The following is a 20328-nucleotide window of genomic DNA, read 5'->3' as shown; positions in this document are numbered from 1 at the left end:
TAGAAGCTAGGACAAGGCCAGCACGAGGCTGAGGGAGAGAAACTGAGATCATGAGAAAAGAGGAACTAAATGCTACAAGGCGATACAACTGTTGCAATATGCTGATATAACATGAAGTAAGCTATTGTGTAGTCACTACCAATCAGGAGCTTGGCTTTTGCAATATGTATGAACTAATTATTTAGAATATAAATGTAAGCGAGAAAACAAATAAAATCGAGCCTGTTTGATCAACATCGGTTGAGTCAGTCTCCCTCCATCCAACACACCAAAGACTCTTGAGGGGGGTGTACATGCACCCCTCTTTTCCCCTCTTCTTGTTTTAGCAACTATATTAGGAACAAAAGATGTAATTCTGAACAAAATTAATAAGGCGCAAGTTATATCTGCTTATATGCTTTGCTGGTACTCAGCGTCTGCTATTGCTGAAGGGCCTCCTTTTCACAAGGAGGAGTTGAAAAGCCTCTTCCAGACAAGGCTTTTCATGTTTATCTCTGAGGAAAAAAAGGGTTCAGCTTCTGTAAAGCCAAATCAGTTAGTCCAAGTGACTTGCTTTCATTTCAAGCAAAAAACCCCTGGGTTTGATGCTTTTCCAGCCAGTCAGGGCCATAGCCTGCCCAGAACTAAGACCTAGATAAGGAGGGCTGGATGGAACACTTCTGGCACCAGCGATGGCCACAGCTTGGCCAGAGCTGAGCCTTAGACTCGGTGGGTGCTGCACCACTGAGGGATGGGACTTCAAAGGGGGGAGCAAAAGGAATCCAAGCATGGAGCCTTAAGTCAAAAGATGGGCAAAAAAGGTCAGAGTCTGAGCTGAAGTTAAAGTTTATTGAAGTTTAAGCTGAAGTCAGGGTAAAAAGGAATTGAAGGTATTGAAACCATTGAAATCAGGTATTATTCTCCCTGTACAGTGTTATATACTTGCTACAGATCAAAACAGGCCACACCCCTAAACAGTCACAAGATTTTTCTCACAAACTACAGATAGTCTATTGTTAGCAATTTTTGGCAGCTTTTACAAAATTCCATAGTTTTAAAGTCCTTTACAATTACATAAGCAACTCCCTTCCTAGCTCTTATTCATATCTGTGCTCTCTCTACACCATGGTCTGTACCCAGCCAAGGCTAAGATATCTCGATTCACAAGCTCCACCTTCCCCCCGCTTCATCTCTTATCTGTTCTTCTATATCTCTCCCTTCCTTTTGCACTAATTAACTATTCTTTATTGATTTCTCAATTAGTCTCTGTAAGCATTGCAAAATACAATGCACTACAACAACTATGCACAAGATAACACCCAAAGCATATATGGCTGCTTTAACTAAGTTCTTTATCTGGCCACTAAGCTTGCAGTGTAGAGCAAGGATATAAGTCTGTTCATTGTCATGTAGTTGCTGATGAGGGTTTTCTAACAAGTTTCTTCAGAGGGCAAAATTACGAATCCTCAGAGGTCGATGTCAGGGCTGGATCCTCAGGCGGTGTCACCAAGGATAATCTGAAAGGCTTCACATTCCTTGTCAGAATCCAGTTCAGTCTAGCTTCTGTGGAAACACAAGCATAACCGTGACCCCACGTAACAAAGGGGTTGATGCTGAATTGTTTTTCTGTTTAATTTTTTCTTTTAGGAGTAATAAAAAGTCTTTATTGAATTAAAACAGTGCATTTGTTAATGACAAAGAGGCGACCACTGGAGGCCAAGGCAAGCCCAGCCTGTCTATCCTGGCAGCTTTTGTCTGGGAGAAATCCTTGCATACAGTGAATTTTGGAGAAGTACCAATTTTGGCCACGGGTGCCTGGCCAGGAGGGATGGTTCTTTTCCATAAAAAGGGAAGTCCAGAGCCCCAGTGTTTCAGGGGTGCATGAGAAGAGACCCCCAACATGTCAAGGCCAATTGGGCCAGTAAGGCCAAGCCAACCAGACCTGTTACTTGTTCCCTTGGATCCATGAGGCCCCACAGTGTCACAATGGTCGTGTCATATTGGATCCTTAGTTCCAGGAGGCCCTGCTGTGTCACACTGGCCCCTTATTTCCATGGGTCCCCACATGGTGTCACAATGGTCCCTTGCTTCCATGAGGCCTTGCAGTGTCCAAATGGTTTCCTTGGTTCCATGGAGCTGCACAATGACACAATGGCTCCCCTTGGTTCCATTAGGCTTTGCCATATCACAGTGGCCTCACAGAGAATCTCTGATACTCTCTCACAGTATTACAATCGACCCTTGGTACAAGGAGGCCTGGAAGTGTCACAATGGTCTCCAGCATTCCATGAGGCTCTGCAATATCACAATGGACTTTTGGTTCCATGAGTCCCACACTGTTCCATGAATCCTTAGTTCCATGGGGCCCTGTAGTGTCACATTCATCTCCTTGGTTCCATGGTGCCACACATTACCACAATTGTCCCTTGATTCCATTGAGACCCACAGTGTCACTGTGGTCCCCTTGATTCCATGAGGCCCTGCCATGCTCTCATGGCCCCTTGGCTCCAGTGGGTCCCAAAGTGTCAGAATTGTCTCCACTGTTCCATGAGGCCCCACAGTGTCACTATGGTCCCCTTGGTTCCACAGGGCCCCACAGTGTAACAATGGACTCTTGGTTCCAGGAGGTTCCTCAGTCACAGTGGCCCCTCGGCTTCATGTGGCCACACTGTGTCACAGTGGCTTGTGGTTCCATGAAGCCCAACAGAGTTGGAGTGGACCCCTGGTTCGATGAGACCTTGCTGTGTCACAATGGACATCTGGTTACGTGAGCTTTCATACTGCAAACAACCATCTCCTTGGTTCCACAGTGTCACCATGGACCCTTTGTTCCATGAAGTTACATAGTATAACATGGTCACTTTGGTTCCATGAGGTTCTGCAGTTTCAGAACGGACCCTTGGTTCCACAATGCCCCACAGTGTCACCAAGGTCTCCTTGGATCCACATTGTCACAATAGACCTTTCATTCCATCAGCCCAGCTGTGTCACAGTGGCCCCTTGGTTCCATAACTTTCTGTACTACCAACAATGGTTCTATTGTTCAAAAAAGGCCTTGCTGTGTCAGAATGGACTCTTGGTTCCATGATGCCTTTCTCTGTCACAAGGTACCTTTAATTCCATGACGTTTCTCAGTGTCCAAAGGCCCCTGGGCTCTATGAGGTTCCAGAGTGTCACAATGGTCTCCTTGGATCTGCAGTATCACAATGGACCATTGGTTCCATGTGGCTTTGCACTGTCAAAAAATATTTTGGTTCCATGAAGTTTCAAGGTGTCACAGTAGATTCCTTGGTTCTTGAGGCCCTGCTGTTATCAAACTTACGAAATATCAGAAAAAGAATCCATTACACTAATTTGCAATTAAGAGAGCATCATTTATTCAGGCTTGAGGTCTACTGTGTGGTAACTCATAATTTTGCATGGACATGCGATTGTAAATAAGTGTTATTTATATGCAGTTGCTACATCTGTACTACAATTTACCCATTTCCATAAAACCCACTCCAACTTCCAAGATTCAGTCCTGGTGTTTTTCTATCACTGCATTCTTGAGCCAGATGTCTTATCCTACAACCATCCTTGCAGAGAAAGCAGGCCCTGAATGTTCCTACACTGAATTTTCACAGGCATGCTAAAAATGGAATGAACCCTCTTGGTATCAAGTCCAAGGCTCTGTATGGCCAGGCAGAGGCAGGCAGGAGGCAGAGCTGTCAGCAAAGGAAGGGCCCAGCCAGGTGGGGCAGCCGGGGCATGACGACAGCCTGCAGGGACAGAGGTGCAGGGCATGGACACCGTAGGACAGCCTGGGCTGCACAGGGCACAGGGATGGGCAGCAGCTGCAAGGCCCTGACACAGCCAACTCCTGCAGCACTTGGGCCATGGCTGCTGGGCCTGGGCCTGAGCCATGAGCAGGAGACAAGTGACCCTTGCAGCCCTGGGGCCTCATTGCCTCCTTGGCCCTGCTCAGCAGCCTGGCAGGGGCTGCCCCATGGTCCTGCCCTTGGCATTGCACATCCCCACATCCCAGTGGCCTGGGAAGAGCCCTGATCAAGGAGGGAGGGACAGGATGTGCCTTGCCAGAGTCGGGGGTTCAGGCCTTGTAATCATGAAACACATGTAGGTTTGGTCAGCACCAGAGACACCTTTGCCTTGTTTGTCCCCACCTGTCATCACTGCCTGCAGTGTTCTGCTCTAACTGGAACCTAGGGAAACTTTCTTAGTTGTGTCCCTCATTGGGACCCATTAAAACTTCAAGAAACTTTGGAGTTTGAATCTGACTTTGAGTTCTCGAAAAGTTTTTGAAACACTCTCAGGAACTGACAACACTGTAAACAACACCAAAGCCCCAAGAGGCTCATTAAAGTCCTTGTGCTTTTCCTGTGCAGCTGAGCTGGGCTGGGCTCCTGGCACAGAGGCAGATCCTGGCAATCAAGAGCTTCAAAAAGACATTTATCCTGAGGAGCAGCTCCTCTCCCAGCCCAGAAGGGCTGAGGGCTCTGCCTGCAGGTACCTGAGAGGAGTGAAGCAGAGGCTCAAAGCAAATGGAAGGACAATTCTGAGATTATTCACAGATAAATCTTCACACCTTCTGAAAATTCTGAGCTTCTTCATGAAGAACTCATCAGACACAGTAAGTCTGTGGCTGCAGGGATCTCCTAAAGCTGAGCCAGGACAGGACTGATAGCACTGTAAGGATGGCTCTGCTGCCCTTTCTGCTTTGGGGGAGGATGTGCTCCAGAGCGGGGCTGCCCTGGGCACCGTCAGAGGGACAGGGCAGGACGGCTCCTGCTGCCAGGGACGGCTGCAGGGGCTGAGGCTGGGGCTGCAGCCAGGGCTGCCCAGGGCTGTGGTGCAGAGCAGGTGCTGCAGCCCTGAGGGCTCTTGGCCAGGCCAGGGCATCTGCCACCTGCCAGGGGCAGCTCTCAGCCTGCCTAGGAGCTGACCATGGACTGTGGGGAGAAGTTGGAGGTGGAAGGAGCGACCCCCATCAGGGCAAATTCCTCCTGCTATGGAGACGGTGCTGCATGGCCAGGGCTGCTCTCAGCTTTCTCCTACAGGAAAGGGAAAGGGGCTGTCAGGGTTGTCTGTGTCACTGAGACTCCTGCACTGTCACCCTGGGGATCAGCAGATCTACCTCAGATCTCCTTCAGAAAATGCTTCCTCACCCTCCTCGGCCTACAGACAGCACCAGCAGTTGCACCTCTAGATGTCTTGGCTTGCAGCATCTCTGTTTGTCTGAGCTGCCCTTAAGGCCCTGCAGCCAGGGAGATGCCCCTGGGCAATGGCCTGTGCTGGGAGGGGTGTGCAGGGCAGAGCTAAGCCCCCAGGTCTGGGCTGTGCTCTGTGAGCACTGGCAGGGACAAGGCTTGGATAGAGAGAAACAGCTCCCAGTAGGCTCAACTCCAGACAGCAGAGATCGAGATCATCCCCTGGAATGTGTCTCTGGCTAGCTGCAAAAGGGAAAGAGAGGAGGGTTTAGGGAAATTGACTTTGGACCCTTCAAAAAGACTACTTATTTTCCAAGAAAGTTTTAATTGAAATCACCCTGAAATTGAGGGAAGTGTAATGAGCAAAGGGCACTTCTGTGGGACCAGCATTTTCGAGTGTGCTGAGGCACAGGGAGCTCTGTTTTCCCTCTGGGCTACTCAGTGTTCATGCTAAGAGCAGTGCTTAAGATGAAGCAACAGTTCAGCAGGCGCAGAAACCCGAACTCAAAAATGTTAAGCAAAGTTCTCTCAAGAGAACAGAAGTGATTTTGAGGGGATTCCAAATACAATATAAAGGAATGACTCATGGAAATCTGTCTCAGCTTGTCAATGTCTTCTTTCAACAGCCCACCATGCCCAGAGTGAAGAAATGTCCAACAGCAGCTCCATCAGCCACTTCCTCCTGCTGGCATTGGCAGACACGCGGCAGCTGCAGCTCCTGCAATTTTGCCTCTTCCTGGGCATCTCCCTGGCTGCCCTCCTGGGCAACGGCCTCGTCATCAGCGCTGTGGCCTGTGGCCGCCACCTGCACAGCCCCATGTTCTTCTTCCTGCTCCACCTGGCCCTCACCGACCTGGGCTCCATCCTCACCACTGTCCCCAAAGCCATGCACAATTCCCTCTGCGACACCAGGAACATCTCCTACACAGGATGTGCTGCTCAACTCTTTCTGTTTCTATTTTTTATTTCAGCAGAGTATTCCCTGTTGACCATCATGTGCTACGACCGCTACGTGTCCATCTGCAAACCCCTGCACTACGGGACCCTCCTGGGCAGCAGAGCTTGTGCCCACATGGCAGCAGCTGCCTGGGCCAGTGCCTTTCTCAATGCTCTGCTGCAGACGGCCAATATATTTTCCCTGCCCCTGTGCCATGGCAATGTCCTGGGCCAGTTCTTCTGTGAAATCCCACACATCCTCAAGCTCTCCTGCTCACACTCCAAACTCAGGGAATTTGGGATTGTTATGGTTGGTGCCTCTTTAGCTTTTGGCTGTTTTGTGTTCATTGTTTTCTCGTATGTGCAGATTTTCAGGGCTGTGCTGAGGATCCCCTCTGAGCAGGGACAGCACAAAGCCTTTTCCACCTGCCTCCCTCACCTGGCCGTGCTCTCCCTGTTCCTCAGCACTGCAGCATTTACCTACCTGAAGCCCCCCTCCATCTCCACCCCATCCCTGGATCTGGCCCTGTCAGTTCTGTACTCGGTGGTGCCTCCAGCCCTGAACCCCCTGATCTACAGCCTGAGGAACCAGGAGCTCAAGGCTGCAGTGTGGATAATGATCTCTGGACAAATTCAGAAACACTGAACTGCTGGCCAGTTTCTTCCAATACTTGTAATAAAAGTCATTTTTGATAGCACATGTTGATTTGCTTGTTGGGTATTTTTCCTCTGTTTTAGTTTTCACTGATGTTCGCAAACAAGGCCACTGTTTGACCTCTTCTTTTGTTTCTTTGCACATTTATTGTGGCCTAGACTGTGTCCATAAGGAGCTGTGCTCTCAGGAACTTTAAATGAATTAAAGGATCTCCAAATAAGGTTTTCTCCAGAGATCCCCCTTTTCTTCTCTCCTTGTGGGCTGCAGCAGCAATGTCTGTGTGCAGAGCTGGAGGCAGATCAGGGCTGGCACAGCAGCTGTGCCCAGCACCAGCAGCCCTTGGTGTTGCCAGTGCTGCTCCCATGGCCCTGCCCCGCTGCCCTCCTGGCCCTGGTGTTGCTGTAGGGCCTGAGGGCTCTCGGGGCCGGGCACAGGGCTGGGGGTGGCAGTGCCAGGGCTGCAGCAGGGACAGGCCATGGGCACTGCTGGGGCAGCGCTGATGCCTCAGGGCTGGGCCTGGGGGCTCCAGGCTCCTTGCCCAGGCTCTCTCCAAACACACCCAGGCCAAGGCTCAGCACAGAAAAGCCCCGTGAGCAGCCCCAGGCTGGCCGTGGGCAGGCTGGGGACAAACAGCATCACACCATGGGAACATCTCTTGGGAAGCAGGATCATCCTCCAAGCGCTTCAGGAATTGTCTGCAGGCTCCTGCAGTGCCTGGTGCTGTTCCTGTGCCAGAGGCACCACAGGCCAGGGGGCACATCTGGGCTGCTGTGTCTGGCTGTGGGGCTCCCTGTTCTGGGCAAGGAGGAGGGGCTGGAGAGGCTCTGCAGGACTGACAGGATGGACTTTGAGGCTGTGAGGAGAAGCTGAGGGACCTGGGCTGCGGCACCTTCTGAAGAGGAGGCCCAGGGCTCATCCTGATACTGCTGCAAGGGTGGTTTCAGAGAATCACAGAATCAGCAAGGTTGCAAAAGACCTTGGAGATCATCAAGTTCAACCTCTGCCCTGACACCACCTTGTCTCCCCTGAGCCTCCTCTTCTCCAGGATAAACATCCCCAGCCCCCTCAGCCACTCATCACAGGACTTGTGTTCCAGACCCCTCACCAGCCTTGTTGCTCTTCTCTGGACACACTCCAGCCCCTCCCTGTCCTTCCTGAATTGGGGGCCCAGAACTGGACACAGCACTCAAGGTGCTGCCAACCAGTGCTGAGCACAGGGGAAGAATCACTGCCCTGCTCCTGCTGGCCACACCATTCCTGATCCAGGCCAGGGGCATTGGCCTTCTTGGCCACCTGGGCACACTGCTGCCTCATGTCCAGCCTGCTGTCCAGCACTGCCCCAGCTCCCTTTCTGCCTGGCCACTCTCCAGCCACTCTGTCCCCAGCCTGGAGCACTGCAGGGCTTGTTGTGGCCAAAGGGCAGGATCCGGCCCTTGGTCTTGTTCAACCTCCCATGGCTGGATTTGGGCCCTGGATCCAGCCTGTCCAGGGCCCTGTGCACAGCCCTCCTACCCTCCAGCAGATCCACACTCACACCCAGCTTGGTGTCACCTGCAAATCTGCTGATGGTGGACTCAATCCCCTCATCCAGACCATCAATGCAGATCCTGAAATCCACGCTGGCTGGGTCTGATCCCTGGGCCATCCTGTGGGTGCCCTGTGATGGCACTCCAGGTGATCTGTTCCATAACCTCTCCAGGCACCCAGGTCAGGCTGACAGGCCTGGAGTTCCCCAGATCCTCCTTCCAGCCCTTCTTGGGGATGGGCTCACATTGGCCCCTCCAGTCCTCTGGAAGCTCCCTGGGGAGCCAGGAGTGATGAGAAATGCTGGAGAGCAGCTTGGGGAGCTCATCCACCAGCTCCCTCCTGCCCCCAGGATGGATCCCATCTGGTCCCAGAGACACCTGTGAGCATCTGAGTGGCTCAGCAGGTCACCAGCTGCTTCCTCCTGGATTACAGGTGGGCTCTTCTGCTCTCTGTGCCCATCTACCAGCTCAGGAGAGCACTTGTCCTGGGGACAGCCTGTCTGATTGTTGAAACCTGAGGCAAAGAAGGGGTTAAGTACCACAGGCTCTTCCTCATCTTTGGTAACCATATACCCCCGAAATAAAGAATGGAGGTTTTCCTTACGCCTCTCTTTGCCATTAATTTATTGATTAAAAGATTTTTAGTATCTTTCACAGAAGCAGACAGGTTAAATTCTAATTGAGCTTACAACTTCCTAATTTTCTTTTTGCATGACCTAACAACATCCATAAGCATTTCCGGAGTTGCCTTCCACTCTGTCACCAGGGGATACAGCCTCTTATTTTCCCCTGAGTTCCTGAAAAAGTTCCATGGGGAGCAAGGGCAGTAATTTTACTCTCTGGCTTATATTTGGGCACACAGCCTGCCCCTATATCTTCAAAATTTACATCTTGAAGTGTTGCCATCCTTACTGGACCCCATTGTTTTTAAGGGCTCTTTCCCGTAAAAAAAATCAGTACCTGATTTGGCACTCCCCAAATCTGCATCCTGAACAGGCTGAATGCTGCTCTGTCTATGTCCAGTGTAGAAGTTTTGTTGACACCCCTCCTTCTTTAAAAGAATATTTAAAATCTTAATCATTTCATCGTCATTGTACCCCAAACAGCCTCTGACCACCACTGATCTCCCTCCAGCCCTTCTCTGTTTGTGAACAGCAGCAGACAGAGCTTCCCTTGGCAGTGGGAAGAGAAGGAAACCTCCCCAAAATGCAGCTTGGAAGGTTCAGGCTGGAGCTGAGGAAAAAGAAAAGTCCCTGCCAGGGCAGAATTTTGGTGCAGGAGGTGTCCCAGCGTGAGGCTGGGCCATGGGCTGGCTCTGTGTGCCAGGAGCCGGCAGCGCTGGGTGCAGGGAGCCCAGGGAGGGCACAGAAATGCTGGGCTGAGAAATGCTGGGGGGACAGCGAGATGGGCGTGTGCAGCCGGCCAGGGCACAGCAGCAGCAGCACAGGGGGCACAGCCTGCAGGACACATGGCCAAGGGCTGGGCAGGGCTGGCAGGGCCACAGGCAGCCAGGCCTTTGTCCCCTGGGCTCTGGCAGCGCCTCTGGAGGCCCCACAGGAGGAACTTTCCTTTCAGGGCCTGCACTTTGCTTCTGCCTGGCCCCTCCCTGAGGAGGCTGCCAGGCCTTGCAGCTTGAGGACATTTGCCCTTGCTGCCCCTGCCATCCCAGTGCCCCACCAAGAGCCCCGAGCCACCCGCAAGGGACAGGCCCTGCTGTCCCAGCCCTGGGCTCAGCCCTTGGCCTTTCTGCTGCCTCCAACCAGCCCAGGCCTTGCTCAGCATTGCAGTTCCCTGCTCACAGCCTTGGCCTCCCTGCAATCCTGCCCTCAAGGATCTGCTCTCACCAGTCCCTGGGGAGCCTTTGGCACTCCCTGCCCTCACTGGGGCCCAGAGATGCTCCAAGGGACTTGGACTTTTGCTTCTGACTCCTTGAGCAGCTTCTTCAACCTTCTCTCAGTGCCTGGGGCTCCTGGACTCAGCCCCAAATCCAGGGTGTGGGGCTCATGAAAATACAGAAAGCCCTTGGGGTGCTCTCTGTCTCCCTTCAATTGTCTTCAAGTCTCCTGGGCTTGTGCAGCTGCTTGGAGTCAGTTTGGAGTTCTCTTATGGAGGAAGATTTCAAAGTGCACTTCCTGTATGTTTTTTTAATCGAGGCTGTATTTTTTTAATTTTACAGTTCAGAGAAGAGGCAATAGAAGCATTCCCGAAGTGATCTTGATGCTACATGTCTCTTTAGGAAGTTTGGGCAGGTAGAACAATGACCCCTTGCAGGCTGACCCTGTTTGGACAACCTGCTCCTCACCTCCAGCCTCAGCATATCTGACATCACCCACCTAGGACTGAAATCCCAAAATAAAAGAATTTTTTTTTTTAATCCCTAATAATTAATATTCAAATAATTAATAAAATTATAAATATATTTTAAACTATTTATCATATTTTTCTGTGTATTTATTACTGATTTTTTATATTTATATTAAAAAATCTATACATTTTTCACGACCACAAAATGGATTGGGTATTGGATCTAAGTAACACAATTCCTTTCATTAATTCATTGACCACTATTGGGATTGATACTGAGAGGAATGACAGACCTGTCTTTACAAACAAGCACTGGGTCTGCTGGCAGATAAAACTAGCACTGTGAGATAAAAGAAACAATGGGAAAGATCCCACTGATTGATGAATGGAAAAGAAGATATTTGCCTTTACAAACAAACTGTAGGTTTGCTGATAAATGAAATTGCATATTGAAAGATGAAAGAAACAACGGGAAAAACTGTAAATTCCATAAGAATTAAAAATAAAAAGGTGGATTATACATTAAAGGGGAATTTTAGGTATTAGGCACTCTGGGAAGCCTGTAACTCTCAAGTATCTCAGCCAATGGGGAGAGAGAGAGGGAAATGTGGCCGGGAAATTAGGATAAAAATAGGGGGCTGCATCCTCCAAAATTTGAGAGACCTCAGGGGAAATGCCCCATGGCCTCTCCCTTTATTCAAATAAAGTAAAAGGACTCCTCTGTCTCCTTTTTGGACATAAATCTCTGGCGGTTGGGGATTAATTTTCCTAACATCTTTGAGCTTGAGTGGAAGGTGGAAGTTTTTGAGGACCTTATTCTAGGTGGTAGGTAGACTCTCTGGTCTTTTTTCTCTATGGAGTGTTGCTGTCCATCCTTGCTGTGGGAAGCTGTGTGTCTTTTGAGCTTTGAATTGGGTTTGTCAGTGCAGTCTCTTTTTGCTTCCTTCCTGTTTCATGGATTCCAACACATTTGGTGAAAGAGCTCCTAATTTTACCTCTCTTTTTGTTTCATTTTACACTTATAAATACATGAATGTTTGAAATATATTATCTCAACTTTTTCAGATAGTTACAACTGATATATATATATTTATAGCTGGCTTCTTAAAAAACACATGTTGTTTCAAGATTGTATTTAGTTTTTCCTTAATTGCCTTAAGCGTTTCGTAACTGCTTTTGTTAAGGACTTTGTTTGAAATATGTGTTACATTGTTCTCCAGCAGTTCATGCTGGTTTCTCCACTAGATCAGTGGTTTGACCCAGTGCTGTCTCATGATTTTTAAGTATTTTTCAGAGTTCTAAGAAACGATATTTGAACTTCATTGAAAACTTCCTTTGAACCAATGATATTGTGACTTTTAGTTCTTGTTACAGAAGCACTCTAACAGCTTTTCTATTTAAGGCATCCCTATCATGAGGGAATTTTGGAGGAGACCAGTTATTAGATGGTTCATTTAATCTTTCACCCTAAGATTCTTAGGAACCTTGTTTCGAAATCTGTCTAGGGAATTCTCTTCCAGTTAGAGCTCAGACAGTGGCCAGGCTTAGCTCTATGTGGATGGGAAATTTGCCAACAGACCCAGGTATTTTCTGCATTAAAACAATATTCAAGTTGCCTCGACTTGGCAAATTGACCCTATGGATATGACAGCTGGACCTATCTCTGACAAGAGCTTGGAGAATCATTATCTGGAGAACGATTGTCCAAACCTTCACTGATTTGTGGTTTATCAGCTGTGTGCACACTCTGGGATGATGGTACAGTATTTCAGAGATTGCTAATTACCTAATTTCACATGTGTTCATGATTATGTGTACTATCTGAAATATTCCTAATGGTTATACCTGACTCATTCCTGCTGCTGTCAGTTTCCTGTTTCACTACATGTATAATTTTGTTTTGTTAATCCCTTCATATTCTTAGCAAGAGTCATGCATGCTGTTAAAAAACCCCAAAGAAACAAGGGAGGAGGAAATTTAGTGCCTTGAGAGGGTTGGATACTGCAAGATGTGCATCAGAACTTTGGACAACAGATAATTCTGAATGCTGTAATATTTATATTAGAAATTTGGAAAAATGCTAGAATAATGCAATAGTTACATTAGAAATTTGGGAAAAGAGTTATCAAATCTAAATTTCAATTTTGAGCTCAGATCACATCTGCTAGAGGCTCTATGTGTTCAGATCTACCAAGTTTTTGGTTGTAATCTACATACAATTAGAAAACAAGTGAGTGAAAAAACACTCTGCAACCTAGCTGCATGAAGTTTCCCAAAAGAGTTTCCAGGCTTTTAAGGGAAAATCCACTTCATCAATATAGCAGAGTTTTTCAAAATATTTTTTTCAATTGATTAATTAACTGAAAGAGAAGAAGTGCATGTGTTTTTATCATTAACAGGTTAAAAGTAGTCATCTATTCATTTGATCAGACATCAATTGCCTCTGAGAAAAAATGAAGAGAAATCACTTCATCACCATCCAGCCTTCATAATCAGAACAGGAGCAAAAGTAGGACTGCCAGAAGATGGATGTGTCTGGAGACTTACAGAGGAAACTTGTCAACAAAAGCCTTATGTCATCATCATGGTATAGTGTTCCTACTAACCTTCTTCAGCTCTTTCCTGTTCCAGGTTCTCAAAAAGACATTTAGTGATGTCAAGAATCAACATTTTCAGCTAATGGACCTTTCCCTGAATCTCAACTATTTGGACTTTAAAATAATGGTCATTTATCTTAATTTCCCCTAGAGACATTGGACATTATTTTTCTCATGCTGTGACAACCTGTGTCAGTGGCATGATTGGATTTAATAAGTTTTCTTGATTGCAGTTTTTTTATTTATCTTGTCCCACATTTAATAGATAATTGGTAATAGCCTTAAAAAGATGCAAATTGTTTTAACAGCAGAGCACATGAGCAATTTCCTCGTCTCATGTCCTAAAAAAAATTAGTGTCATCCTTAACCTCAATTTTCCATGGTATCAGAATGTGATTAAATATTTCCCCAGTTGGACTTATTCTGGAAATGCGGCTGAAAATGCAACTGTACAAATGTTCCCACCAGGTATTCTTTCTAAACTGTGGAGATAAGGCAGAGCCTGCAATTCCGAGTAATTAGTTTAGTTCAATTTAATTCTTATTTAGGGAAATTAACCACGTTTTCCCCTAGCATGTGCAAGATGCTGAATCAGACAATTTGGAGAGTGGGACATGGCAGGAGAACTAAAGGAGTGATCACAGGCTTGGGATCTGATTGTGGCAATCACATAAAATCTTAGGGGGCTCCAGCACAAATAACAGCATCAGTCTTTACTCCAGATGTTGTTGCTGCTCAAGCTTTGACTACACTTGGTGGGTTGGGGTGGTGGACAGCTGAGCAGTTGAGTATAACTTCAGCTGTTTTGGATCAGATGCTCAATGATGTAGATGATATTAGACACAGAACACTGCAAAATAGAGCTGTTATAGAGTTTTGCTATTAGGTCATGGGCACGGGTGTGAAGATTTTGAAGGAATGTGTTGCATGAATCTCTCTGACCATTCTGCATCCATTGACAGGAAACTCAAGCAACTACAAGATAACATGAAGAAGTTAACTGTGAAAAACTAGGGCTTGGATGAATGGTCTGAGGGATGGAGAATTAATTACTGGTTGGTTGAAAGGTATCACAGGGTGCATTGGGTGCATTGTAAATATTGGCTCTCATTATACTTTTGCTTTGTATTATTCCATGCAGCATAAAATTGGTGACTCGCTTGGCAGAAAATGCAGTAAAAAAAGTTTGGCTGAAGAAGGGGGAAAGAAGAAGGGGGAATTGTAATGATGTATCTGAATAACTTAAGCCATTCTGCGTATCAGCCAAAATGTAGATAGCAAGCCACCTGCAGTCTTGTTTTCAGAGTTCTCAGGAGTTCATCAGGGCAACTGAGAGAACAACAGAACTAAAAAAAAAGAACCAAGAGCCTGAGAAATTGTCTACAAAAGCAAAACCTGGAGGACACACAATGTGATGATGGACGCTTGACCAATTAGGTGTCCTGAAGGATGTGTGTCTGCCTTGTGAGCAAGTGTCTTACCAATTGAAAGATACCTGTACCCATGGACAGTAGTGCTAGAATCTATAACTGTAGGGTAATGTAAATAATAAACAGCTTCTGCTGAAATCATATTGATTCTGCTATTCAGCTGCCCATATTCCCCTGCATCCCATCCCATCCTGTCCCAGGCAGGAAGCCCCATCCAACCAGGACTTGGACACTTCCAGGGATTTGGGGGCAGCCTCAGACTCTGGGGCCAACCTGGCCCAGGGCCCCACCGCCCCCCCAGGCTACAAGTCCATGCCCACATCCCATCTCAGCTGGGCCCCGGCAGCGCAAAGCCCTTCCCTGTCTCCTCTCCCTGCAGGCCCTTGCCAAGGGTCTCTCTCAGCCAGCAATTGCCGCTCCTCCCTGCTCTGGGCCGGGAGCTGCAGGGTGACTTTTTGCCCGTGGCCCCGGCCCGGCCCAGAGCCGGGGCCAGGACCTTTCCCCGCGCCTCTGCGGCCGCCGCCTCCCTTCGCCCGCAGCCCAGCAGACGCAGCTGGCAGCTCCCCGAGGGCTGTGGCTCCTTGCCAGGGCCGGCGCTGGGGCAGCTCCCACCCGGGCCCCGGGCCAGCAGGGACAGCAGCCCAGGCAACGGCTGGGCCTGGGCCACGCCGGCCCCGGGCCCCAGAGCAGCAAAAGCTCCTTCCCCTGCAGGCCGGGCTGGGCTCTGAACAGGCTCCCCAGGGAATGCTCAGAGCCCCGAGGCTGCCCCAGCTCCAGGAGCCTTGGCACACCCCTGCCAGGGATGCCCAGGCCCCCAGTGCCTGGACTCCATCATCCCTCTGGCTCCCTCTCAGCTCAGCCCCTTCTGCCATTCTCACCTTTGCACAGCCCTGGCTGTCCTCTCCAGGGGCTGACAGAGCTCTGCCGCCTGCGCCAGGAGCAGGGCAGCCCCAACCTTCCAATGTTCCACTGCCTCAGGGACACCCCAGCGCTGGCAGCCCCCAACATTCCCTGCCTGGAGACGCTCCAAGGGAAGCGTCAACAGCTGCCGCCACTCACCACAACCCACCGGCCGCTGAGCAGCCCCGGCCTGGGCCCCTGAGGATTCCTCTGCACACAGCTCGGACAAGGGCCCTTTGCCTGTCCCCAGCCTGCACCAGGCAAGGGTCACATACACTTACACAGCTCTGCCCTGACAGGCGGAAAGACTCTAAACCTCAGAGACAAAGTGAGATTTTAAGTAGGTATTTAGTTTATTTGGCCGGGTATATGGAAGATACCTCTGCAAAGGCATACACACCCCCTCGCTCCCTCATGTTTTCTTTTAACACTGAGGTTGTTACATATGCATCAAATTTCACACCTGTGCATATTCATTCCTTGTCTCTCCCGCTCTGTGCTTCATATCCTAATTGTCTTTTCAGTCCTTTGCGCCTGTGCTGTTTTCTCTGGAGGTCGTCTTGGGTGTCTCACTCCCCATGCCCATGTCCTGTGTTCTGAAGGGTAGAGCACTGATCTCTCATGATTCAGTCCTAATGCTATAATGGGGTGAATAACATAAACTGTGGTGTTGTGTACGGTGAGCACAAAAGCAGTAGCTGTGTTAGCAATTGGATCATGGGTGAAGTTTACCAAGGTCCACCAGGATGGAAATTTCTTTTCAAAATCAGTAGCACTGTCCCAGACAGCTTTTTGAATTTCAATAAGAAAGGCTCCTTCACTTCCTTCTCTTATAATTGAGGCAGCTGTTGATTGCAGCCACAATTGTGCCTGCACACAGCTAAAAGCCAAAGACACATTACCCTGAGTCATAGCAAGTGCATCTATGATTAACTTATGGTCTTGGTCCTCTGCTTTTTCCAAACTTGGCAATACTTTTGAAACCTGCCACTGACTGGTTCCCAATGCCAGCAAAGATGACTGTAAGGGTTGTTTTAATTCTGTTAGATTACTTGTTGCAGTGGCCAATTTATTCATTAATATTTCTGAATCATTTCCATTTAGGACTCCTAGCCCTGTTCCTTATATTCCAGTCAGATCTCTTCACATTCTGCCCCTGGTGTATGTTTGCTTTTGCAACCATGTTGTCCAGCGCTCAGAGGATGTCTTTAGGAAGGAAGAGCAGGAGAATTTCAGAGATGTTAATTTGCATTAGTAATTCAACATATTTGAGAGACCATTCTGGATTAAACAGCAATTGCTGTTGGCCAATATTTCTTATTACATATGGGCTGATTTTATAAATTCTGGGTTCAGGCTGAGGTGGCATTATTTGGGTATGAGCTGGAGTGACTGGCTCAGTTGTAGCATTAATTTCAAACCTAAAGGAGAGCCCAGTAGAGTCATGGGCCCAGAGAAAAACCAACTATATGGTCTGTACTAATGTCAAGTTATACTAACAGTCCAATTCACTTGAATGACCAGAAACCTCCCTGTGTTTGGCCATGGGAGTGGTTGAAGCAATGATTTGGATTGTTTGCTTATGATCAGTTCCATCAATCATCAGACTCCCTGTTCTTATTTCCTCTCCTATAGTCCCTTGAAGTGACCATAACGTTTGTTTTTGCCACTCTTGCCTTTCATATACTTGGGTTTTGTGCATGACCACAGTGGATAGGTTTAAATCTTTTATATCAGAATATTCCTCCATGGTTCCAGTGCACCAAGTTAAAGCTTGAGACCAAGGCCACTCAGCATTGTTCTGTTGTTCTGGGTAGAGGTATTTTCCAGTTCTTGGCTTGTGATTATGATTATAAACCAAACAATTTTCTCACTTAAGTTCTTGCAGCTTAGGTTGCAAAACATTCCCAACTGCAATGTACTTATTTTGTTTAAGTGAATTAAGTTTCAGTTCTTTATCACTCAGTGTTATTTTCCAAGAGGCCTCAGGAGCTTTTTTTACTCATGAGTAGTGAATCCAGGCATTCTGCTCCTGGATCTTAATCACAGGGAAAGTGGTGAGAAGCACTTGGAACGGTCCTTCCCACTGTGGCTCCAAGGTCTTTTCTGTAAGAGACTTGACATACACATAATGCCCAGGCTGTATGTCATGCACTGGCTCATCCAGCCCTCTGCTCTGAGTTCCAGACACATGTTTGTTTTTCAATTTCTCTGAGTTGTTTACCTAAGGCTACCATATGAGCAATCAGCCTTTCTTCCCCAGTTTGGGTGGATATCCCTTTCTGCACACCATATGGTCTCCTGTAAGGCATTTCAAAGGGGCTCAGCTTTTCCTTAGTTCTGGGCTCAGTCTGAATTCACAGCAATGCTAATGGGAGGGACTGGGGCCAAGGGAAAATCACCTCTTGCCCCAGCCTCACAATTTGTTCCTTGGTCAGATGGTTCATTTCCCCAACTTGGCTGCTTGACTGGGGACAGTATGGTGTGGGCAGTTCCCAGTCTATGCCCAGCTGCTGACTGATCTGTTGAACTATTTTTGAAATGAAATGTGGTCCCCTATCTGAAGATATTGTGGCTGGAGCTCCAAAGTGTGGTATTATTTCTTGTAGCAGCACCTTGGTTACCTCCTGGGCTTTGGCAGTTTTGGTGGGGAAAGCTTCTGGCCATCCTGAAAAGGGATCTGTTAGTACCAACAAATATCAATACCCCCCCTTTTCTGGGTAATTCCAAAAAATCAATTTGCCACTGCTGACGGAGTCCATGGCCCTTTCCAATTTGGCCAAGGTTTGGTTTAGGGCTATTCTTGGGGTTAGTTTGGAGGAAAAGTTGACACTGCTGGGCCACTTGAGAGATAGTGGCATATAAGTTCCTGGCAGTGATGTTTCCAATCAAGTAATTATACAAAGTGTCAATTCCCCAGTGTGTGTTCTGATGTTCTTCTCTTCCTAATGGCCATGGTAAATGAGAGGGGATAACCAGTTTTCCTTCTACTGTAAAAGCCCACCCCTCCTGGTTATATGTTCCCTTTTGATCCTCAATTAGCCTTCTGTCCTTTTTATTATACACGAGCTTACCTTCTAGGGAGATTTGGCCATCAGGAATCAGGGCTCCTTCTACTGTCACCTCACCTTTTGCTGCTTCTTTTCCCTCTCTGTCCTCCAGCTCGTTTTCCTATTCCAATTCTGATCTTACTTTCTGATGTGCCTTAATGTGCATGATTGCCACTTTCTCAGGCAGTTGGACTGCTTCCAGTAGTTGTGTTATTTCTTGTGCATGTTTAATGTTCTTCCCTTGTGAATTTAACAGTCTCCTTTCTTTCCAGATAACCAAATGAGCATCCACCACCCTAAATGCATATCTTGAATCTGTATAAATGTTCATCCTCTTTCATTTTGATAACTCTAATGCATGGGTTAGGGCAATTATCTCTGCCTTCTGTGCAGAGGTACCTGCTGGTAATGTCCCAGATTCGATCAGGTTTCTGGATGTGGTAACTGCATATCCAGCACATCATTTTCCATTGATGATGAAGTTGCTTCCATTGGTGAACCAGGTTTCTGCATCATCCAAAGGGGTGTCCTTCAGGTCTGAGTGGCTGGAGCAAGTGGCTTCAATGGTCTCCAGGCAATTGTGATGAATTGGCTCTCCTTGGTTCCCACTAAGGAGAGAAGCTGGGTTGACAATGTTAGTTACCACTGTCTCTACATCATCTTGTTCTACCATGACAGCTTGGTATTTCAGGAACTGTTTTGGGGAAAGCCAGTGGCCTCCCTTTGTTTCCAGTCCTGAGGATACTGTGTGAGACACCAGCACTGTCATTTTCTGGTCCAGGGTGAACTTACAGGCTTCCTGAATGTTCAGCACAACTGCAGCCACTGCCCTGAGGCAACCCAGCCATCCTTTGGCTGCTGCATCCAGCTGCTTGGAAAGATAAACAATTCCCTTTCTATATGGGCCCAGGTCCTGTGCCAGTATTCCCAGGGCAATCTCCTGTTTCTTGTGAGAGAAGAGAAGGAATGGTTTACTCACATCTGGCAGTCCTAGAGCTGGAGCTGACATGAGGCCTTTTTCAGCTGACCAAAGGCCTGGGTGGCTTCCTTTGTCCACTGGAGGTCTCTGCTCCCATTTGCAATGAGCAAATAAAGAGGTTTCACGAGTAACTCGTAGTTGTAAATCCATAATCTGCACCATCCCATCATGCCCAGGAAGATTCTCAGTTCTTTTATTGTCTGGGGTTTTGGGGTCTGGCATACTGATTCTATGTGCTGTTTCCCCAGAGTCTGTTGCCCAGCACTGATCTCATAGCCCAGGTAGATCACCTTTTGTTTTACCACCTGAGCCTTTTTCTTTGTCACTCTGTACCCCTGAAGCCCCAAAACTGTAGAAGGTTTACTGTCCAGGCCACCCACCCTTCTTCTGTCGAGGTAGCTATTAGGATGTCATCCACATCCTGCACCAGTTTCCCTTCTCCTAGTGGAGCTTCCCAGGATTCCAAATCCTTTGTAAGTTGTTCTCCAAATGGGGACGGGGTCGGGGGGACTTTTTGTACCCTTGTGGAAGAACTGTCCATGTGAGCTGAGCTTTGCGTCCACTTTTGGGATTCTCCCACTCAAATGCAAAAATTCTCTGGCTGGCTTCGTGGAGAGGGTGGCAAAAGAAGGCACCTTCAAATCTAAAGCAGTAAACCAAGTTACCTCTGGTGTTAAACACATTAACAAGGTGTACAGGTTTGCCACCATGGAGTAGAGATCCTCTGTTATCTTGTTAACAGCCTGTAAATCCTGCACGACCTGG

At 47.9% G+C, this 20328-nt stretch overlaps 3 protein-coding genes across 3 annotated transcripts in view; 2 read left to right on the top strand and 1 right to left on the bottom strand.

Annotated features, from left to right (window-relative positions):
* Nucleotides 1–20328, top strand: part of LOC310920762 (olfactory receptor 14J1-like) — a gene marked incomplete at its 3' end in the record, with an annotated part of 1005486 nt that overhangs the window by 320590 nt on the left and 664568 nt on the right. The window contains exon 2 of the mRNA XM_083880818.1: nucleotides 4495–4609. The remainder of the gene's footprint in view (nucleotides 1–4494; nucleotides 4610–20328) is intronic.
* LOC310920778 (olfactory receptor 14J1-like) overlaps nucleotides 1–20328 on the bottom strand; it is a gene marked incomplete at its 3' end in the record, with an annotated part of 303434 nt that overhangs the window by 180142 nt on the left and 102964 nt on the right. The window lies entirely within an intron of this gene.
* LOC310920770 (olfactory receptor 14J1-like) lies at nucleotides 5836–6768 on the top strand (the record flags this gene model as incomplete). The annotated part of the gene is made up of 1 exon (XM_083880825.1): nucleotides 5836–6768. One exon carries the CDS (start codon nucleotides 5836–5838, stop codon nucleotides 6766–6768), a length of 933 nt encoding a protein of 310 aa, XP_083736951.1.

The sequence above is a fragment of the Zosterops lateralis genome (assembly GCF_965231275.1).
Source record: "Zosterops lateralis genome assembly, chromosome: 31".
Taxonomy (NCBI): domain Eukaryota; kingdom Metazoa; phylum Chordata; class Aves; order Passeriformes; family Zosteropidae; genus Zosterops; species Zosterops lateralis.
Note: the sequence above shows the minus strand (reverse complement) of the source record. Positions and strands in the feature narration are given on the sequence as shown.